General features: G+C 36.3%; 1 protein-coding gene across 9 annotated transcripts in view; it reads right to left on the bottom strand.

Moving 5' to 3' along the window:
* HMCN1 (hemicentin 1) overlaps positions 1-22,393 on the bottom strand; it is a 434,632-nt gene that overhangs the window by 117,592 nt on the left and 294,647 nt on the right. For all 9 annotated transcript variants that reach the window (XR_011532218.1, XR_011532219.1, XR_011532217.1 and 6 more), the window contains 9 exons: positions 21,685-21,846; positions 20,022-20,303; positions 18,824-18,991; positions 14,266-14,379; positions 13,591-13,677; positions 6,367-6,558; positions 2,669-2,842; positions 1,245-1,358; positions 266-411 (listed from right to left, as the gene is read on the bottom strand). Coding sequence is in view for 3 of the 9 variants with exons in the window: in XM_008514091.2 (XP_008512313.2) it covers positions 266-411; positions 1,245-1,358; positions 2,669-2,842; positions 6,367-6,558; positions 13,591-13,677; positions 14,266-14,379; positions 18,824-18,991; positions 20,022-20,303; positions 21,685-21,846 (1,439 nt within the window). In the remaining 6 variants the exon portion in view is untranslated. The remainder of the gene's footprint in view (positions 1-265; positions 412-1,244; positions 1,359-2,668; positions 2,843-6,366; positions 6,559-13,590; positions 13,678-14,265; positions 14,380-18,823; positions 18,992-20,021; positions 20,304-21,684; positions 21,847-22,393) is intronic.

The raw sequence follows: 22,393 nt of genomic DNA, 5'->3' as shown, positions 1-22,393 counted from the left end.
GAAAGTTGTCAATAAACTTAGTACCCATGTTATACCTATCATTTTAACAATCCTTCAAACTTTCTAATGGAATAACACTAAAATTATTGAACATGGCTCCAGTCTTTTGCAGTTTTATATTCTAGGGGCATGAGATTGTGCTGGTTTTAAGGTCACATTGATTCTCTGAGTTACTTGTGTCTGTTTTTTATTTTAAATTTTTTACTTTTATTGAGCATTTTAGTCTTTACGAAACCATCAGCAAATGAAAAAACTCGTGACTGGCCTGTCCGTCCTTGTACCAGCTGAGTGAGGCAGAAGGAATCGCATAAGCTTCGCATTCCAAGGTCAGGGTGTTGTTCACTCTGATCTTCACTTCTTTAGGGGAAAGACCAGGCCCCAGGAGGTCCCCTTTATTGATTATGGGTGGAACTGCATAAAAACAAGCATTAAAGAGCTAAACATTGGCTCTTTTAAATACATGGAAAACCATGGGACTCACATTGAAGATTACTTAACAAGAAAACAAGGAAATAACTGAAGCATTTTCTATGTTCCCCTTTCATCAAAGACTCAAGTTAGCATCTTATAAAATGGTAGTGTTCAGATACAGAACGCGAAGGAAAATATCTTTCTCCTTTTGTCATTATAATACTGACAATGCTGCTAATGTCCTTCACGGAATAGTTTCATTTGTTCCAGGTCCCCAGACACAGTCCGAGCATGACCCACACAATGCATTTTATTGGTCATTAAAGGGACTGATTCAAAAATGAAAGATACTCTTCCTTCTTAAAAATAAAAACAAAAACAAAATCCTGAAAGGTAGGCCCTATTAATAGTAGTATTAGCTTTGCTTTTTATTTATAGGTCAATATACAGTGCATCAGCCCGAAGTCACTGATGAGCTCATCTTAGGCTACTGATTAGAGCATATATATTTAAAAAATAGTTTTGTGCTATGAAAGTACCGTAACTTAGCCCAGAGGATAACTCAGAAGGAAAATAGAGAAGCTTAAGGAAGTGTTGGTAACAAGTTCTCCAACAAGAGGTTAGGGAGCAGACTGAGCAGGCTCTTCACGTCTGTAAGCAATGGAGGTCACAGGCACAATATTTAACTGAACTTCCATCTTAACGAAGGAAGCTGCATAAACAACAAACTTAAGGATAAGCATAAATAATTATGAACCCGTATTGGAAACCAGGATTGACAAAGGTAGAGAACTTGGAGAAGATGAGAAACACAGTGTTCTTTCAGAACTTACTGTAGACCTTGACTTCATAATGCTTTATCATTTCCCCCGCCTCGTTAGTGGCTACACAAGAATATCTTCCAGCGTTGTCCTCCTGTGCATTTAGGATCTGCAGAGTCCTACCTCCTGAAAAATCACGGAACGCCAAAGAATCTCTGAAGTCACAGTAGCAGCAGAGTAGGCACAAACTACCAAGGCTTTAGTTCTTACTATGAACATATTTCTTCTTCTATATGCCAATTCTGTCATAGACATTTGACAAAAGGCAAACTACAATGTAGATGGACACTACATGGTAGGTGAGGACAGTCACTAAGTCCTCCTCTGTGGTAATGACTCTCATGCTCATTCTGACCGTCTCATGCCTCTGTACACACTCTAGCTGAGGTCCTTTATTTCGCTCTCTGCATAAATAGGTCTTCTGCCTTAGTCACATTCTCCCTCTCATCTACCTGGCCTATCAGAAGAGACTGATCTTGCTAAAACACAGTTTTTATGATGATGCCTTTCTCCTTAAGAATCTTCAATGGTTCTCAATTGACTAAAGTATAAAGTCAAAACTCTTTAATCCAGGCATTCAAAACATGACTCCAATATTTCTCCCCGACCTTACCTCCTTACCCATCCCCCTCCCTGCCACACAAACACATACACACAATGTCTTCACCCAAGTGAAGGTGAGGAGTCTACTTATTATCACTTGAACATAGATGGACCATTCTCACTTTGTACCTTCCCCACACTAGTCATCCTAATGGACCTGAAATCTCAACTAACTCATTTCCAACCAACAAAATTCTATCACTTTCAGGTCTGGTTCAAGTTCTGACTGCATTCAAAGCATTTCCTGACTGCTTCAGCCCACAGTGGCCACTCCTTCTTTTGAATTCTTATAAAACTTGTCACTACCCCATTTATCATACCCCATGACTATTCATTACCTATGATTATTCATGGATTCATGTTGTCAATTAACTTTCACACATATAATCTCTTCTCCATCTAAGACTGTACATTTCTTAAAGCCAATGATCATACTTTTTAATTCTTTCTATTTTCATACATATCACCAGGTATTAAAGGAATAAATAAACTCTTTCAATCAAAATACTAACTCTAGTTCAAGGTTCAATTCAACAAGAAATGAGTTTCTGTCCTTTTTGGCATTCCGCATTATATTTTAACAAGTAATTACATTGTGGTATTTATTTATTTAGATATTTTATTGCTCTTTCAATGAGTGATTTTAGATACCTTAAAGTTATATACATATATCTTTATGTATACAAATACGTATATAGTATAAAAGTTAAAATAGCAATACAACAACACGACCAAAAATATAAGTACTTTCACAAAAAATAACCAATGATTCTGTTCTTCTACAATAGTAGATGGCACAAATGGATCTTGGGTATCCAAAGTAAGCTAATTACCTGGAAGAATACGAATATTTCGGTTGGATTCTAAAGCAGTTCCATCCTTAAACCAGGTGATGGTGGCTGGAGGATATGAATAAGCTTCACAGACCAAAGATGTGGGGCTGTTAAGGATAACAGTGACATCTTCGGGGCTGCCATTACCATCAACACCAGCAATTGTAGGAGATACTAAAAAAAGATTTAAAATTTAATTGAATTAATATATTTAGAAATTTCTCTAATTATGCATTTCTAAATTTCCAGTGTACTTATTTGTGTAATTCCATTCCCTAATAATTACAGAAACAATTAATTATTATTTTTATTCTACACAAAAGCACAGAAAATCTCAAAAAGCTCACAGGGTAATGGAAGAGAAGACATAAAAAGGAATCATAACACAATATATTTAGGGCAATAATGGGAATTTTGGTGCAGAATATACAAAGGCATAGCATTTAATACAATCTGAGGTGTAAGGTATGAGGACTCTCATCAGTGAAGGCTCTTAAAGGAGATTTCAAACTGAGTTAAAGAATTGTGGTAGTTAGAAGGTGAAAGAAGGAGACTAGTAAGAAGAAAAAGCATACTGGGAGCACAACGTATAAATAAGGGGCAAGCAGGGACTATATAGAGGATGGATTCAAGGAGGTCAATACTGAAAACAAGGGTTACAGAGAGAGGTACATTTGTTTCATAAAAGATAATGAGGGACTGAACCAGAGCACTGAAGGAAGGCATAAAGAGGAGGGAGCAACCAAAGAAATATTAAGGAAGTCAATTGGTAGGACTCGATGATAGAATTTGGGGACTAAGGAAAATTAAAGTCAAAGATAACTTCCAGTTTCTTTGTTTGGGAATTTAGGTAAACTGCAGTGAAGCAACATAAATAGCAAATATGGAAAGATTTGCTCATTTAGGAGGGGAAGACAGTTTGTTCCATTCTGAATATCTTGAATTTTGGGTGCTCTTGAGAATTCCAGGTAGAAATATCTATTGAGCAATTGTATATAGAGATCTAAAGCTTGGGAGAAAGATCTAGGTTGCAGGTACGGATTTAAAAAGCCACCAGTCTACAGGAGATAATTAAACCTCTGGGAATTAAATTTATTACTTAAAGAGAATACCTAGAGTAAAATGAGCAGTGAAGTAAGGACAAAACACTAGGAGACAATGTTTAAGAGATAGATTAAGTAAAAGTTCATAAAAGAGAGAGACAGAGAGCAGCCAAAGGTGTGCAAGGATAAGTAGGAAAGAACACTGTCAAGGAGAAAATGATAAGTCATGTCCAAACCATGAAGATAAGGACTGAAAACTATTTGTTAGATCCAGCAACAGGGTAGTCTGCCACAGGATAATCTTGACACAGCAGTGTCAAGAACAGTGTGGGCAGAAGCCTGTTTTTAGTGGGACAGGAAGAATAGACAGAGAGTGGTTACCATATGAAGTGATGGAGACAGTAGAAGGTGAAGCTTCAGGTAAGGCGGATGGTGGGAATGAATGACATACCAAAGAAGGTGGAAAGATATAGGGTCAAGGGCAAAAGTGCAAACAGTAACTGTGAACAAGAAGGATAACTCATCATCCAGGAAAAGAAAGGGTAAAGATGCTGAATTATAGCTGAGTCCATGGAAGTTCCAACACACAATTAAATAGCCTCAACGTTATAAAGTTGGTGGAAAGAAGGCTTTGATTCAGATCTCTCAGTCTTCAATGAATAAAGGAGAATAAAAGAAATAGATAAGTAACCAGGGAGGGGTGTGGGTGAGGGGGGAAGTAGTGTAGTCAGGTAGCATGACTTGAAATACCTGGGATAAAGAATAAGTAATCTCTACTGGAGAGAGTCCGCCGGAAGCTGGCGTCTCTTGGGAAGAGTCAGATTCCAACTACAGAAGGAGCTAGAGAGAGTTTTAAATCAGGTTTCCAGAGAGCAGAGAATAGGATTTGGACATGAGTCAGTATTGGGAGGTGAATCAGAGGATGAAGGAAGGAGGCATGACAAACTTAGAGCTCTAAGAGAAGCAATGAGCTACAGGAGAGGAGAGGAAATCTAGGGCTGGGCATTTGCCTTTCACACATTGATGGGTGCAGGGAGCACAGGTGTGTCAGGAGACAACTGGCTGATGAACTCTCATTCATACTTATCCATGTATTTTTTATTCAATACTAAGTTTAGGTGCTGGGGCTAAATTCTTTATAGGATAAAAAGGGGTTCTGCCTTTGTGAGTTTATAGTTTTGTATAATTATTATCTACATATATTCTTTATTTGGCACTTACACATTATCTAGTATTTTGATTTAACTTTTCTTGCATATATATTTCTTCTACTCAATTAGACTGTAAGCTACCTATGGGGTGTGTCCTGTATGAGAGGTTTCTATACATGAGACCATGTAGTCCCAAAACAGTCTAGCCAATAACTACAAAAACAAACAAAAAATTGCAAAAGTTGGCATAGCCAAACATAGGTCAGTTGATTTTAGTAGAATTAAAAGTATTTAGATATTAGTAATCAAATACAATACATTTAGGTGATGCATTTTAAATTTCAAAACATGAGCATAAATGAAGAATCCATTTTGATGTCATTTCTGAGACATCAGCCTAACTTTGAGGCTGCAGGAACTGAAGGCACAGTTATTTCATCATTCCTAGTCCATTTATATTTCAGAGTGTAGTTTTTATTTCTCTCAAAGGGCTTGGGATCCCGATGCACAAGCTAATCTGTGTTAAACCAGAAAGAAATCACATGAGATTTAAAACCTAAACCTTTGGTCTCTGTCTCTATTTTAACCTAGGAGTCTTCACAGCTCATTCATTGACTCAACATAGAATTTACACATTATATATTAATTTCAAGGGGACGGAACTTATCTGGGACGAAAAAGCTATTAATTAATTGCTAAAAGATCTAAATTTGAATTCTTCAAGCAATGTATCAGCATGGTAGGACCCTTCAACTCTCTTCCTTTAAGATATTTTAGGTATTAGTGAATTAGCAAATGACGGAGATAAACACACATAAGGAAAGAAGAGCAGCAAATTATGTGATGAAAGATAAAATCTAAGGTAGTCGCTCACCCCAGTGGAAGGAGATGTTCTGTTCACAGTACTGCTACATGAATTGGCGAAGAGAAGAAGGAGAGATGTGGTTTAAGACAGAGGGAAGCATATTCTAAAATAAAGGCATTTTAAAGCTGTTTTGTTTTGTTTTAACTCTTCAACCTCACAGGGAATTATGTTCATTCACTATCACTGATGAGCAAGTCTAAAATTGCAGTGCGCCTTCTCTGCTTCTGTTCTTCATCATAGTTACCAAAACCAGAATTCAGCATGGACGATTACCAATAAGGGCAGAATCCCACAAAAAAAGAATAAAATATCTCTGGTTGAGCCCCTTTCACTATCGACCTGCTTCTCTTTGAGCAGCATATATTTATCCTTTCCTACTGCTATTTAATATCCTCTTATTCATAGTTGTGTCTCTAGCACAAAAACAGTCCCTGGAACATAGTAGGTATTCCAAATGCAATGAATCAATGTATGAATTAATTAATGAAAGAGAAACAGCAAATGTACACAAGCACTGGTTATCCTTATAGAGTGAAATGTCTATGGTAGAAACCATAAGTAAATAGAAGAAGAAAAGCAGAGAATTTAGCTCATAGTCACGTCTGATTCTTCAAGATTTGGAGCAATGATCATACCTACCCAGTACATTAAGACTGAAACTTTTGCTCTTGTCACCAGCTGTATTAGAAGCCAAACATATATATCTTCCAGTGTGTGACACTTGGGCATTGGTTATTTGAAGAAATCGGCCACCAGACATAATGTGATGAGTGTCATCTTCTTGGAGGAGCTGCCCATCTTTGTGCCACGTAATTTCTGGCACTGGATTCCCTGTAACAAAAAGCCATTTTTTAGAGCTGACTACTAATCACATGTCTACAATTGATAATTTAAAGAAGGCATTTTCACTTATTTGCCTGTTTAAATATCCTACTTCTAAAACAATGCAGTAACCTTTCATTGTAAAATAAATTTGCAAACATAAACCAATTTATAATAATAATGATCATGCTATGATTTTAAAAATACACATAGATTATAAACCATTTTGAAATGAAGATTAGTTTTCATCTATCAGTGAAATAATTCTAAATCAGTCTTTGTGTTTAACTAAATATAAAGCATATCTTAGACTATTACAATTAAGTATTTCTATAGTAAAATATACTTTAAAGAGAAAAGAGCATGCATTTTTATTAAAATTATTACTCATGAATATCTTTGCATTCATATTAAATTTTTAAAGAAGATTTTATATTTTTCAGAGAAAGCTATAAAAGAGAAAAAAACTTTAATTCAACAATTCAACAAGCAGATATTTTGAGTCTATACCAGGATTCTAGCATAGATATATAAATAGGTAGACAGATAAAGATATAGAGTAGTAATTATTCCTTTAATATTTATAGCTTATAGGGAAAAGATCTTTTATATTTATTTTCACATGGAACTTACATTAAATATTAATTTTAAATTGCTTAAACAATTTTTTGAAATTTTAAAACCATAAAAAGCATGTTCTGTTAGGAAAGAGGGCTAGGATGATATTATATTAAAACTGGAGGTCTCAATTGTACTGCCCATGGAGCCTGTTCTATGCCCCCATCCAGGGAAGGGACTCAAATTTGCAGGCCTGCCCAACCTGCTGAGTATAGCACCCAATCTGACCTGATCAGGAAGCCTGACCAGAGAATGAGGCAACCACAGTGTCTGTCCTATAGCTGCACTTGGGCAGGGAACCAAGCCTGCAGTCCCCTCCAACTGTTGCTAGCCAACTGTAACCTCCATCATGACCTCACAGCACAGGCAGTGTCTTCCTCCAAATTAACAACTGATGGAAGACACCATCTGCCCAAGGATGCTACCAGCTGAACCATCCAGAACCCCAAGCTGAGCTGAATGGTGAAGAACTGTCTCTGTTGAAGTTAGCCTGTCGTGTCTGGAAGAGAAGACCCTTTACTCAAGTGTGCAGATGCCAACACAAGGAATCAGGTAAATATGACACTATCAAAGGAAACTAATAAAGATCCAATAACTTACCCTAAAGAAAGGGAGATCTATGAACTGTCTGACAAAAGATTCAGAATAATCCTCTTAAAGAAGTTCAGTGAACCACAAGAACACAGACAGACAACTAAACAAAACTAGGAAAACATTCATGAACAAAATGAGAAGTTCAACAAAGAAATAGAAACCATCAAAAAACAAAACAAACAAATCCTAGAGCTGAAGAATACAATGACTGAAGAATTTAAAAGAGAGCTTCAACATCAGACTTGACCAAGCAGAAGAAAGAACCAGGGAACTAGAAGAAAGGTCATTTGATGTCATACAGTCAGAGGAGCAAAAAGAAAAAAGAATGAAAAAAAAAAAGTGAAGAAAGCCTATGGGACTTACGGGACATCATAAAAAGAAACAATCTACATATTATGGGAATCTCAGAAGGAGAAGAGAAAGAAAAAGGGACAGAAAGTATATTCAAAACAATAATGTCTGAAAAGTTCCCAAATTGATATTCAGAGTCATGAGGCTCAAAGGATCCCAGATACACTGAAGTCAAAAAGGGCTACACTGAGACACATTATAATTAATTTTTCAAAAGTCAAAGACATAGAGAGATTTTGAAAGCGGCAAGAGGAAAGCAACACATCACATACAAGGGAACCCCCATAGGACTATAGGCAGATTTCTCAAAAGATACTTTGCAGGAGAGAATGGAATGATCTAAATATTGAGGGGAAAAAAAGCCCTGTCAGCCAAGAATACCATAGCTGGTAAAATATGAACAAGAGAGAAAGATTTTCCTGAAAAACGAAAGCTGAGAGAGTTCATCACAACTAGATGTGCCTTACAAGAAACGCTAAAGGGCATTCTCAAGTGGAAATAAAAGGATGTTAATTAACATGGGAAAAACATATGAATGTATGAGCAAAATTTACTGATAATGGTAAACATGTACTCAAAGTCATATTCTCTCACATTGTAATGGTGATGTGTAATTCACTTACAATTCTAGTTTAAAAGTTAAGAAAACAAACATATTAAAAATAACCATAACTACAATAATTGTTACTGCATACACAATATGAAAATACATAAATTTTAACAATAACCTAAAATGTGAGAGGGAGAGAAGATGTAAAGTTTATGTATACTATCAAAATTAAGCTATCAGCTTAAAATGGGATGTTATAAATATATTTTTTATAAGCCTCACGGTAACCACAAAGGAAAAACCTACAGTAGTTACACAAAGATTATGATAAAGGAGCCAAAACATACCACAAAAAATGTCAACAAATCACAAAAGAAGAGCAAGCTAAGAAGCAAGGAACAAAGGATTTACAAAACAATCAGAAAACAATTAACAAAATGGCAATAGTAAGTCCTTATCTATCAACAATTACTTTAAATATAAATGGATTAAATTCTCCAATCAAAAGATACAGAATGGCTAAATGGATAAAAAAACAAGATTCAATGATATGCTTCTTCCAAGAGACTCACTTTAGCTTTAAAGATACAAAGAGCAAGAGTGAAGGGATATAAAAAGTTACTTCAAGAACATGGAACAAAAGAAAGCAGGGGTAAGTATACTTATGTTAGACAAAATAGACCTTAAGCTAAAAATGGTCAAAAGAGACAACGAAGGTCATTATATAATAGAAAATAGGGTCAATCCATTAAGAAGATATTATAATTGTAAATATTTATGCACCCAACATTGGAGCACCTACATATATATAGCAAATACTAATGGAACTAAAAGGAGAAATAAACAGCAATACAATAATAGTTGGGGACTTTAATACCCCACTCTCAACAATGGATAGATCATCCAGTCAGAGAATCAAAATGAAACAGAGGATTTGAAAAACACCATAGACCAAATAGATTTAACAGACATACATCACATTAACAGAATGAAAGATAAAAATCATATGCTCGTCTCAATAGATGCAGAGAAGCATTTGACAAAATTCAACATCCATTCATGATATAAACTATCAATAAACTTTACATAAAAGGAACATTCCTCAACATAATAAAGGCCATATATGACAAATCCACAGCTGACATCATACTTAATGGTGAAAGACTGAAAGCTTTTCTTCTGAGATCAAGAACAAGAGGAGGGTGCCTACTCGTATCACTCCTATTCAACACAGCACTGGAAGTCCTAGCAAGGGCAATCAGGCAAGAAAAAGAAATAAAAGGCATCAGGACTGAAAGGAAGAAGTATAATTGTCTCCATTTGCAGATGACAAGATTGTATATAAAGAAAATCCTAAAGATTCCACCAAAAAGTTGCTAGATCTAATCAAAGAATTCAGTAAAGTTTCAGGATACAAAATTAATGCAAAAAAATCAGTAGCATTTAAAAAAACTAACAACAAATTATCTGAAAATGAAATTAAAAAAAAATTCCATTTACAAAAGAATAAAAAATGATAAAATATTGGGGCTGGCCCGGTGGTGCAACCGTTAAGTTCGCACATTCCACTTTGGCGGCCTGGGGTTCACCCGTTTGGATCCCGGGTGTGGACATGGCATCCCTTGGCAAGTCACGCTGTGGTAGGTGTCCCACATATAAAGTAGAGGAAGATGGGCACAGACGTTAGCTCAGGGCCAGTCTTCCTCAGCAAAAAGAGGAGGATTGGCAATAGATGTTAGTTAAGGACTAATCTTCCTTAAAAAAATAAGATAAATAAAATACTCCAGAATAAATCTAACCAAGGAGGTGAAAGATCTCTACACTGAAAACTATAACGCTGATGAAAGAAATTGAAGAAGACACAAATAAATGGAAAGATAGCTCATGTTCACAGACCAGAAGAATTAATATTTTTAAAATGTTCATATTACCCAATCCTTATCAAGATTTATATTACCTAATCCTTATCAAGCAATCCCTATCAAGATTCCAATGACATTCTTTTAGAGAAATAGAAAAAACAAATAGAAAAAACAAATCCCAAAATTCATTTGAATCCACAAAAGACCCCAAATAGCCAAAGCAACTCTGAGAGAAAAGCACAAAGCTGGAAGCATCACATTTCCTGATTTCAAACCATATTACAAAGCTATAGTAATCAAAACACTATGGTACTGGCATAAAAAGAGACACACAGACCAATGGAACAGAACCATGAGCCCAGAAATAAACCTAAGCACAGGATCAACTAATATTTGACAAGGGAGCCAAGAATACTCAACAGAAAAAGACAATCTCTTCAAAAAAATGGTGGTAGGAAAACAGGGTATTCACATGCAAAGGAATGAAACAGGACCCCTATCCTACACCACTCACCAAAATTAACTTGAAATAAATTAAAGACTTAGATGTAAGACCTGAAACCATAAAAGTCCTAGAAGAAAATATAGGGACCAAACTCCTTGACGTTGGTCTTGGCAATGATTTCTTGGATATGACACCAAAAGCAACAGCAGCAAAAGCAAAAACAAACAAGTGGTCCTACAGCAAACTAAAAAGCTCTGCACAGAAAAAGAAACCATCAACAAAATGAAAAGGCAACCTATGGAATAGGAGAAAATATTTGCAAACCATTGATCTGATAAGGTGTTAATATCCCAAATATGTAAGAAACTCTATTATAACTCAATAGCAAATAATCCCAAATGACCCAATTTAAAAATTGGCAAAGGACCTGAATAGACATTTTTCCAAAGAGGATATTCAAGTTGCCAACAGGTACAAGAAAAGGTGTTCAAAATCATTAATCATCCAGGAAATGCAAATCAAAACCACAATGACACACCTGTTAGAATGGCTAGTATCAAAAAGACAAGAGATAGGTGTTGGCGAGGATGTGGAAAAAAGGGAACCCTTGTGCACTATTGTTGGGAAGATAAATTGTACAGCCACTATGGAAAACAGCATGTAGGTTCCTCAAAAAATTAAAAATATATCTACCACAGGACCCAGCACTTCCACTTCTCAGATATATCTGAAGGACATGAAATCACCATCTCCAAGAGATCTCTGCACTCCCATGTTCATTGCAGCATTATTCATAAGAGCCAAGACATGGAAACAACCTGTGTCCACTGACAGATGAATGGATAAAGAAGATGTGGTAGACATATACAATGGAATATTATTCAGCCATAAAAAAGAAGGAAATCCTACCATTTGTGACAACACAGATAGACCTTGAGGGCGTTATGCTAAGTGAAATGGTTAGTCAGAGAAAGACAAATAGCATATGACCTCACTTCTACAAGGAATCTAATAAAGCCAAACTCATGGAAATTGAGAACCGACTGGTGGTTGTGGAGGTGGGGCTTGGAGGTGAGGAAAATGGGTGAAGGTGGTCAGAGGGTACAAATTTCCAGTTATAAGATAAATAAGTTCTGGGAATATAGCATACAGCATGGTGACTACAGTTAACAATATTGTACTGTATATTTGAAAGCTGCTAAGAAAGTAGATCTTAAAAGTTCTCATCACAAGAAAAAAAATTTATAACTATGCAAGATGATGGATGATAACTAAACTTACTGGGGTAATCATTTTGAGATATATATATATATATATAAAATCATTATGTTGTACAGCTTAAACTTACACAATGTTACATACCAATTATATTGCAATAAAATTGAAAGAAAAAATAAAAAAGAAATAACCCAACATCAAACGTCAACGTAAAAAACCAAAAGAAAACTGAAAGGCTCAAGGTGGATGCTATAAAATTTAGGCAGCTGGTCTCTGTGCAACAATTCTTACTTTCCACATCATTTCTAGAAAACAAACTAATAGATTAAGTAAATGGTATATGTCACAATCTTTTTATTTTTTGAGGAAGACTGGCCCTGAGCTAACATCTGTGCCCATCTTCTTCCACTTTATATGTGGGATGCCTGCCACAGCACGGCTTGACAAGTGGTGCGTAGGTCCCCACCCAGGATTCAAGCCTGCTAAACCAAAAGCAAACCAAAGCGGAACGTGTGAACTTAACCGCTGTGCCACCAGGCCAGCCCCGGCGTATGTCACAATCTTTATATCTGCCTTTCTTAACATAGAAACATTTCCCTGATTACTTAAATTTATTGCTCAGGCAAGACATGGAAACAATGAAATAAGAAAATAGTCAAATCTTCCTTAAAATGCTGGCTTTCTATACAATGTATGGGCTACTCTCGTTCCTTTAAAACTGTAAGGCCATCTACAATAAAAAGGCAGGCTTGACAATGCCCTCTTAGAGATTTGTTTACTTTTATCACATGCAGCACACGGATTCACTGGTAAAGATGGTGAAATTGGTTTAAAATTTTTCATTTTTTATTTTTACTAGTCTCCTCCCTTTGTAATAGTCAAACGTTAACAGAAGGTGACAATATCGTTCTTGGGTAATCTCCACTATCAATAATGCCATCCTTCCACCAAAACTCCTACCTATTTCTTTGAAACGAAGTGTAAAAAAACAGGAAAAAGAAAGGAAGGTACAAACACAGGAAAGGAAAGAGAAAATAGGAGGTGAGGCAGGAAACCCTACATATAAGTAGAAGCGGAATTATAAAAAAATAATTTATTGAATTGAATTGAAAGAAAAGATTAAAGGTGTCTTTTTTTCTCTTTCTTTCCCTCTCTCCCCGCCCCCATCCCTCTGTCCCTTCCTTGTTTCTTCCTTCCTTTCTTTGGTGCGGGAGTTTCTTTCTTACCTCCACAGAATCAGAAAGATTTCCTCCTACTCTTCTGCCAGCTATAGTGGACTAGAATTCAATAGCAAATGCTTATTAGAGTAGCTGACTTTTTCTCAACTAATTAAGATCTATAGTGGAGGCAATGAACAATCAGTGAGTGAGGGAGAATAGAAAGACAAGAGCTCAGCTCCTTACCTGTCACTTCACAAGTCAGTGTAACACTCTGTTTTTCTTTCACTTTCACATCTTCCCATGTATTTTCACCCACAATGCGAGGTGGTACTAAAAACAAAACAAAAGAAAACAACAGAAAAAGTAAGCAACAATTCTAATAACAGGGCTGTTATTTTATAGACATCTATATTTACATTTTTACTAAGCTATAACCTTTAACACAAACCCATAAATTCTTATTATTTGTTTACTAGAATAATGTCATAACACTATTTTGATCAATTCTAATTTTAAGATATAAAGTTATAGGTCATGAATTCAATTATAACTAATTTTATTGTAATGTAAATAAATCATAAAGTCTGGATAAAAATGTCAACAAGTGAATGAGTAAAAACATTTATTAGACATTTATTTCTCCCACTATAACTTTGATAAGCACTCACATTAAACAAGTTATTAGAGTCTTAGAATATTGTTGAATAATTGTGAATTGACAAGACATGGCATTCCAGCCATTTTAATTCAACTGATTACATCCAAACCATTTAACATTTAAATCTTGCCAACAGTGACAGTCTAGGGGTCAAAGAATACTAAGTGTGAAATCAAGCTGTAGATAAATTTTAACTCTGCTTCCCAGATATATTTAAGTCAATGAGATTTTTTTCTAGATATTGCAAATTATATAAATACCTAATACTGAAAGCCCAAAGATTTTTCTTTCTTCACCAGCGGCATTCCTTACGACACAAGTATACTGGCCAGCATCTTCTATTCTGGTCTGCATCAACCGCAAAGTCCTACCTCCTGGAGAGGGAAACCACCAGATGACTCAAAAAGAAATCTGTAACTTTACCAGTTGTCCATGTAATGCTCAATTTAGGTAAAATTTAATCAATACACTTCAAAGGGCTTTAAAATGCATAAGTCAAGCTTTTTAAAAAACCACATTTTAAGCCTATATGAAACAAAATAGACAATTCAGAAGAATTTTCTGTTTCAATGGATAAAAAAATAAATACAACGCTAGGTGACAGGAAGCAAGAAACGAGGTGTCAAAAAGGTGATATTTGCACATAATCGTAAAAAGTACGTACACTTTAACAGAGGAGTTGAGAGACACCATTGTAGGTAGAATACATGAGGATATAGAGGTAAAAAGTAGAAGTGAGCTGTGGTACCTGTGGCAGAGCAGTTGGAGGAAACGCTGAGAGATGAGGCTAGATGGAGTACAACCTGATTCTGCGGGCCCTTGCATGCTTTGCTAAAGAATCTAGACTTTCTAGTGTTCATTAAGGCTATAACAGTGTGTGAAAAAAAGATCACGATCTGATTTGTGCTTTAGAAAGACAACTGTGGCAGGACGTTTAGGAAAATATTCCCAGATTGGGATGACATCCATATATAAGGGATGGGGGAAACTGTCAGGACCGATTACCAGTTTTCAATTAAGTTTCATAGAATCCTGGAACTATTTATATCACAATTGATGGGGGTCATGTGTCATTCACTCGCACGACTCTGCTTCTGTTCCTTTTTATATTTTGAACTTCTATGTTATGAAGAAAGATTCCTCGTCCAAGAAATGAATGTAGACTGGGCGTGAAACTCTGATATGCAGAAAGGGGTGATTTAAAGGGAAACTCCATTTAAAGACAGAGGAAGAGGAAGCAGCCAGTGAGACTGAAATGAAGCCTGCAGAGAACTAAGAGATGTGCTGAGAGAGCAGAGTCCTCAAAACCATTTGAGAAGTAAATTCTAAGAAAAAAATGTGAATCATTTCTTAGATTTTGTAATAATTTTCTACCTGATATATTTTTCCTTAGTCCCCTGAATTTGAACTAAAAAAACTGAAATGGTTAAACATGAAATTTTCATGTAAATATTCTCCTGGATCTGGATTCGTCAGGAGTTTCCACCTGCTTTCTGTTTTTATAAACACAACAAGCTGTCATTGAGCTTTTCCTATAAGCAACCCTCCCATCCTCAGCCCACTGAAAGGTGAACTTGCAGTATCTTATTTAGGCGAACAAAGCTGATAATCTGAATTCAGTCATTTTGTTCAACTGAATGTAAGTATTAAGCAAAGTTGAATACAGAAATTATCTAAACATGTCAAGAATTTACAATAGTTAGGAAGGAATTCAAGCACCCACTACCACTTAAGATTAGAGAGACCATAATCTGATACCGGTTGAAAGACCCTAAAACACTACAACTTTCATGAGTCATTGCTGGCTCTGCAAACCTCAGCCTCATGAGTCTTACGATCTTTTTCTCTTTGCTTCCTTGTGCTCTCACATAATCCAGTGAAAAACAAAAAAGGGTCCAACATTAAATTAGACTTAAACGCAGACGTTTCTTGTACCTATTAAATTTTGTTTTTTTGAGGAAGATTAGCCCTGAGCTAACTTCTGCCAATTCTCCTCTTTTTGCTGAGGAAGACTGGCCCTGAGCTAACATCTGTGCCCATCTTCCTCTTCTTTATATGTGGGACGCCTGCCACAGCATGGCATACCAAGCGGTGCCATGTTCGCACCTGGGATCCCAACTGGTGAACCCCGGGCCACCGAGAAGTGGAATGTGTGAACTTAACTGCTGCGCCACCAGGCCGGCCCTTACCTATTAAATTTTTATAGCAGCTATCTGTTCTTGACAGATAACTTCATAACAATGACAGAGGCTTCACCAAAGTACTGTCTCAGGAAAGCTATACTTAAAGTCTCAGGAGGACTAATCTTAATGAAACAGAAGTGTGCAGTGTGGACAAGGAACAAGCAAGTCATATGCCATTCATTTGATTCTCATTCATCTATTGCACAACACACATGTTCAGACTGTAAAATTCAATGACTTTTTTGGCAGCGCCACAAAGTGAAACAGTTTCAATGTATTCACTCAGGGATCTTCAGCCACAAGTCAAGCAAAACAAAACTAAATAAAACCAAAACACTACTCCCGTAAATCTATAATAAGCCAGAGTACATCAGTTTATCTTGTCTTTTTCATTTCCAGAAGCCCCGATGTAGTTATGATATTTAAAAAGAGTTCCTACTTCTTCAACAGTTGAGAATTGGAAAAAAAATAAGCCAAAGATATGAGGATAATTTCAAGACAAGGTTTTGGTGCTCAGGTTTTGGGTAACCAAGTTGTAATAAAATCTTTGCCATCAGCATGCATTTCCAAAGATCAACCAAGACTGGAAGTCATATAAAAATGAAAGCATCAAGGGGCTGGCCCTGTGGCCGAGTGGTTAAGTTTGTGCGCTCCACTGCAGGCGGCCCAGCGTTTCGTTGGTTCGAATCCTGGGCGCGGACATGGCACTGCTTGTCAAACCACGCTGAGGCGGCGTCCCACATGCCACAACTAGAAGGACCCGCAACGAAGAATATACAACTATGTACCGGGGGTCTTTGGGGAGAAAAAGGAAAAAAATAAAATCTTTAAAAAAAAATAAAAAATAAAATTAAAAAAAATAAAAAAGAAAGCATCATAGTAAGGAAATAGGAAAGTTTCCCAGGACAGGGAGACCCAAACTGTTACCAGGCTGTCCATCACAATAACAACAAACATGTCCTGGATGTCCACCATATGCGCAGGCACTGCGTTAATCGCTTTACATACATTAACTCATTTCATCTTTACAAAAACCCTAAGAGGCAAATACTGTTAACGTCATCACTTTACGAGTGAGTGAAGAAACTAAATTGAGCAAAGTTAAGTAACTTGCCTGAGGTTACAAATCTAGTGAGTATTACAGGCAATAAACATAATAGTTACAGCAATGTACATTCCTCATCAAGCTCCCATTATTTATAGGCCAAGATCTTGAAGAAACAGAAGGACCTTAGGATATTTAGACCTAATTCAAACACTAGGAAAGGATCTTTTCTGAAAAAGCCTTCAAAAATGAGAATTTAAACTTTGTTTGAATAAATTTAGGGGCGGGGAGCTCACTCTCTCTTAAAATAGCTCATTGTGACTTTAAACAATATAAATATTTTTTAAGTTGTTTATATTCTGACCCAAATCCATCCCTAGAATCTTCCAGACAATGAAATTGCTTTCAATCTCTGGAACTAGACAGAACCAAAAGAATCCTTTTCTGCACCATGGCTCTTCAAATATTTAAAGTTAATTTTCGCTATGTAATGATAAGGTTTATTTTTCCAGGTTAAATACAATCAGGCATATAAATTATTTTGCAATCATTTACCATCATGGTTACTCACCTTTGAAAATATTGTCAATAAATCCTTCTTCTAGTCTTCCTAATGAGTAAGTTAAGTCCAGAGTACAACTGGTCTTTTACTTTTCTTATCGGTGAAAATATGTTTTATTAATATGGCAAAATATCGCATTTGTTTTCTTGATAACCACATTACACTGTTAATGCATACTGAGTAACAATTTAGCCATCTTTTCATACGAAGAATTCTGAAGCTATATCTCATCCTGATTTTCATCACTGGTTTTGAATGTAAGTGCAGAAGTCTTTTTAACTTTCGTTTTGTTAGGCTTAACTCAAAACTTCCAGTGTTGGGGTGTGTTTGAATTCACATGCCTCCATTCACACATTCAGTCTTCTTCTAAGTACCCAAGCTTTTTACTAACCACAAACTTGGCAAGATTGTTTTCTTAGTTTGTATCTAAGTCATTATTAAAAGGGTCCAAGTGCAGATTCCTGTGGTATGCCCCAAGACACCTCTCTCCACACTCACGCTGATCCATCAACAAGCTAATAGATTTTCCTACATAACTAGATAAGGAACAAGCTGAATACCTCTTTTACAATAATGATAAAGTCTTAGCTCACTGAAAACTATCCCATCCTGGAAATATAAAACTCATTCAGATCAGAGTCATGAATAAATTAAAATACTTGGTTATGGAGATAACGTGAGTCACTCCTTAGACTCTGGTTTCAATTTCAGTACTTCTTTTCATTCTTCGCTTTTCAAATTGGTTGGTACTCACTGTAGCATGAATGCCCTGATGGTCCCATGATTTAAGTAACAAGTGAGTGCCAAGATTTCTTTTTAAAAAGGACCTAGAGATATTCAGAGATTTTCCCCATTTTCATATACCTTCTGATGTCCTTCTAAATATTTTTTTCTTAATACAATCAGCGTGTATTATAGTAAATAGCCAGATACAAAAGAAAAATAAAACACAAAGAAATGAAATATTAAGGAGAAACTGTGACCATATAAAGCTACCTGGGTTATCAGGCTATGAGAATTTCTAATACCTGAGAGAATTCTCACAGAACTGCTAAGGCTGACGGGCCACCCATCTTTGAGCCAGGTAATTGAAGGTAGGGGAATTCCTGAAGCTTCACAAGTCAGGGACACTGAGTTTTTTTCCACCACACTGATATTTTCAGGTGTTTCATGGTTTCCTATGATGCTTGGAGGGGCTGTAAGACAAAAAAACAAATAAGAAGTGGAAAGGAAGGTAGCTAATATATGTCACACACCAAATCCTAAACAGCTAATTGTTAATAATAAGACTTCCATTTTCTGGTCAAGACTAAGCAAAATAAGAAATCATGAAAAGAGTTTATTATTATTATTCTTTTTAGTATGACATGCCTGGAAGTAAAAATGTCATGTCTTTCTTACTAATAGCAGTAAACGACTTTCACATTGTTATTCTAAATAGTGGTGAATGATTTTCTATGAGTCACTCATCTTTTCTGGTGGATTTCTAAAAGCCTTCATGACTTTCTTATAAGCAGGATTTTATAACAAATAACCCCAATCTTGAAAATTAAAACTTATCTAACAAAAAGATATCTAAGATTGATTCCTTCTCTCATTTACATTCTGATTTCTTTAGCTTTGGCCCACACATAAGCTGAAAATTACAGAATATGAATACTGAACTTTGTGCATGTCCTAACTGGATTCAAGATATAAAACTGTGTCTATTAAATTTACCATTGTGTTTTATAGATTTGACATTTCAAATTGAATGCACACAAATAGGTGTCCCTGAGTACATGTATGTTTGGTCTATTCCTACTGACATTTATGGCTCATGAATTAGAATATTAAAGCTGACTTTAGTAAAACTCATGCCCAACTGATGCTGAGTCAGTAAATGCTAAGGAATCTAGTTTTACACCAGCCAGGACAGCTAATCTGGAAAACAGAGAATCAAGGAATATTACTTTGGATAATATTGGACCAAAAGTACTTGAAGAAGACAACTATCTACTTTACTATCCTAAAGAATATCCAATGTATGCTTATTTCAGCAAGGTAAGAAACAAGAGGTCAGACATGGAAGGATATATGATGAGATTGATCTAGAGAAGTGGTCCATATGTAGAAAATAATAGACTATAAATAAAAGACTCAGTACTCGAGGCCTATATCTGCTATCCAGGATGCTAGAGACTATATTAGCTGGCGAATAGACTTATTGAAGCTCTTTATACTTACTATGTACACTTAAGTCATATTTTCTATCAGTCATTCCTGCTACATTCATAGCAACACACACATAACGGCCTGTGTCAGATACATGAATGTTCTTCAGCTGAAGGACGCGACCTTCATCCATTATTTCCATTCCCCTTCCCTTGGTCAAGGGGCGGCCATCTTTCATCCAGGTCACTGTCGGTTGAGGAATACCCTGCACCTCACACTCCAAGGAAATACTCTTGCCTCGAGTTACAATAATTTCAGTAGGGTGGCTGCCACTGTTGGATATAGTTGGTCGAACTGGAAAAAAATGAAAAAAAAAAGGAAATGTTTGCTTCAGGTCTTACAACACAGGCATTTTCATCAGCCAAAGTTAAATTCACTTTTGATGTCAAAAATTAGCTACTAAAGAAAAAAACTCGGGACTAATAGACATGGCATTGCTATATTGAGAGGCGGAATTTTTCTCCAAAGTTTTTAAATGGATTCATATCTAAAATAAAGTAAGGAAAGAATGCTGTGTTTGCTACTTTTCCTGCTTGGGAGAAGTTATAGAAATATTGGAACTCATCGTTTGTAGCTCTGATTTACAGAAGTCTTCCTAGTACTAATTTTAAAATATATATGGTAGCTTAGCTCATGACCCAATGTCTGTTAACAATTCCTTTCTTCCTTCCACCTCCCACTATAGGAGTTGGGAAAGCTGAGACAGTTTCTGTCTTCTTTGAAAATCGAGGTGGCCACATGAATCAATTCAGACCTAAAATATCTAAACAGAGATCTGCTGGGTGGGGCTGATGGGGGGCATTTTTTGCTCTCCTGGTAAAAGAGATACCACCTCTCCTTTGTGCCTTCACTGTGGACTTGACGCTACAGCTGTAGCAGCCACCTTGAGACCACAAAGGAAGGACCAGGAGAATCCTAGATCTCCTGTCCTGATACGAATAAGGTGCTCATCAACTCCAGTGATTGCCATCTCAGGCGTCTCTTTATGTGAGAACATAAACCTCTACTTGTTTAAGCCACTGATCGCCAGATATTCTGTAACTTTGCAGCCGAATACACCTAACTGATACTGGGTCCAAGAAAGACAATTAGTCCAACCCTAATACAAATGTGTGGGGGAAGAAAAATAAGCTAGAGTTAGTAGTCCTGTGTTCTAGTGCCAGCCGGACCACATGCAAGCCACGTGACCTGAGTCTGTCATAGAAACCTCTCTGGGCTTAAGTTTCCGTGTACGCAAAATGGAGGCAATAGTTTTGTCTCATATCACAGCTCGTGTAAAGATTAAATAAGATACTGTAACTATTTTAAACACTTTAAAATCTTATATAAATTAAATACTTTTTAAGACGAGATATTTTTACATATCGTATATATAGCCTATGGTACAATGCCACCCCTCCCAATTCCACATGTCCACTATCCTGCCTCCAACAAATTACAGCCACATTGGTTGTCTGCAATCGGCAAGCTGATGCAGAGTGGACAGCTGTACTGCTGAATAAATAACAGCCAGAAATAAGTCATTGTTCTCTGGTTATGTCAACACAATTTGAATTTGTGGGTCTTATAACCTTACTAGTGTGAATGAATCTTAAAGATATGAAAAAAAAGTAAAGGGGAAGGATAGAAAGATTGAAAGAAAATTGTGCCCAAGCCCGGCTAATCAATAACCTACTGTAAACTTGTAACTTGTAGTCTTTCTTTGCAGTTCCAGCAACATTCGATGCCACACATGCATAGAGCCCTGCATCGGATTTTTCAGCAATTGAAATCTGCAACAGCCTGCCTCCGGATAAGGTTCTGACTCGCCCTGCAGAATCAGCCAACACTGGGGAGCCTGCAAAGAAAACCCCATGGCAGAATATGAAGTAGAAATATAAGGCATTTTGTGCACGTACTCTGATGAGTATGCATACTTATTTATTTACTTCCTAGTTCAAGTTACTCTAAAAGGCAGATGACACTGTGAAATAATCCTATGCCATAAAAAGGTGGAAGAGGAGAAAAAAGGAGGGAGAGTAGATGTTTATCAAGATTATCGTCTGCAAATTTTTCTTTCAATCAATACTGCATTTGAAAGAAAACATACTTAGAAAAACAAACAAAATAACATCTTAAAACAGTAAAACAAAAATTATTTTTTTTACTATTTTATTTATTTTCTTTTTTGTTCAAATTGTTTTAGCTTTGTTAGCTTTTTCAGTTGGTTCCTGTGTTTTTTGACATTCCATCGTAAGATTTTTTTTTTAAAGATTGGCACCTGAGCTAACAACTGTTGCCAATCTTTTTTTTTTCTGCTTTATCTCCCCAAATCCCCTCAGTACATAGTTGTATATCTTAGTTGCAGGTCCTTCTAGTTGTGGCATGTGGGATGCTGCCTCAAC

This window comes from Equus przewalskii, chromosome 23, assembly GCF_037783145.1.
Source record: "Equus przewalskii isolate Varuska chromosome 23, EquPr2, whole genome shotgun sequence".
In the NCBI taxonomy this organism is placed as follows: domain Eukaryota; kingdom Metazoa; phylum Chordata; class Mammalia; order Perissodactyla; family Equidae; genus Equus; species Equus przewalskii.
Note: the sequence above shows the minus strand (reverse complement) of the source record. Positions and strands in the feature narration are given on the sequence as shown.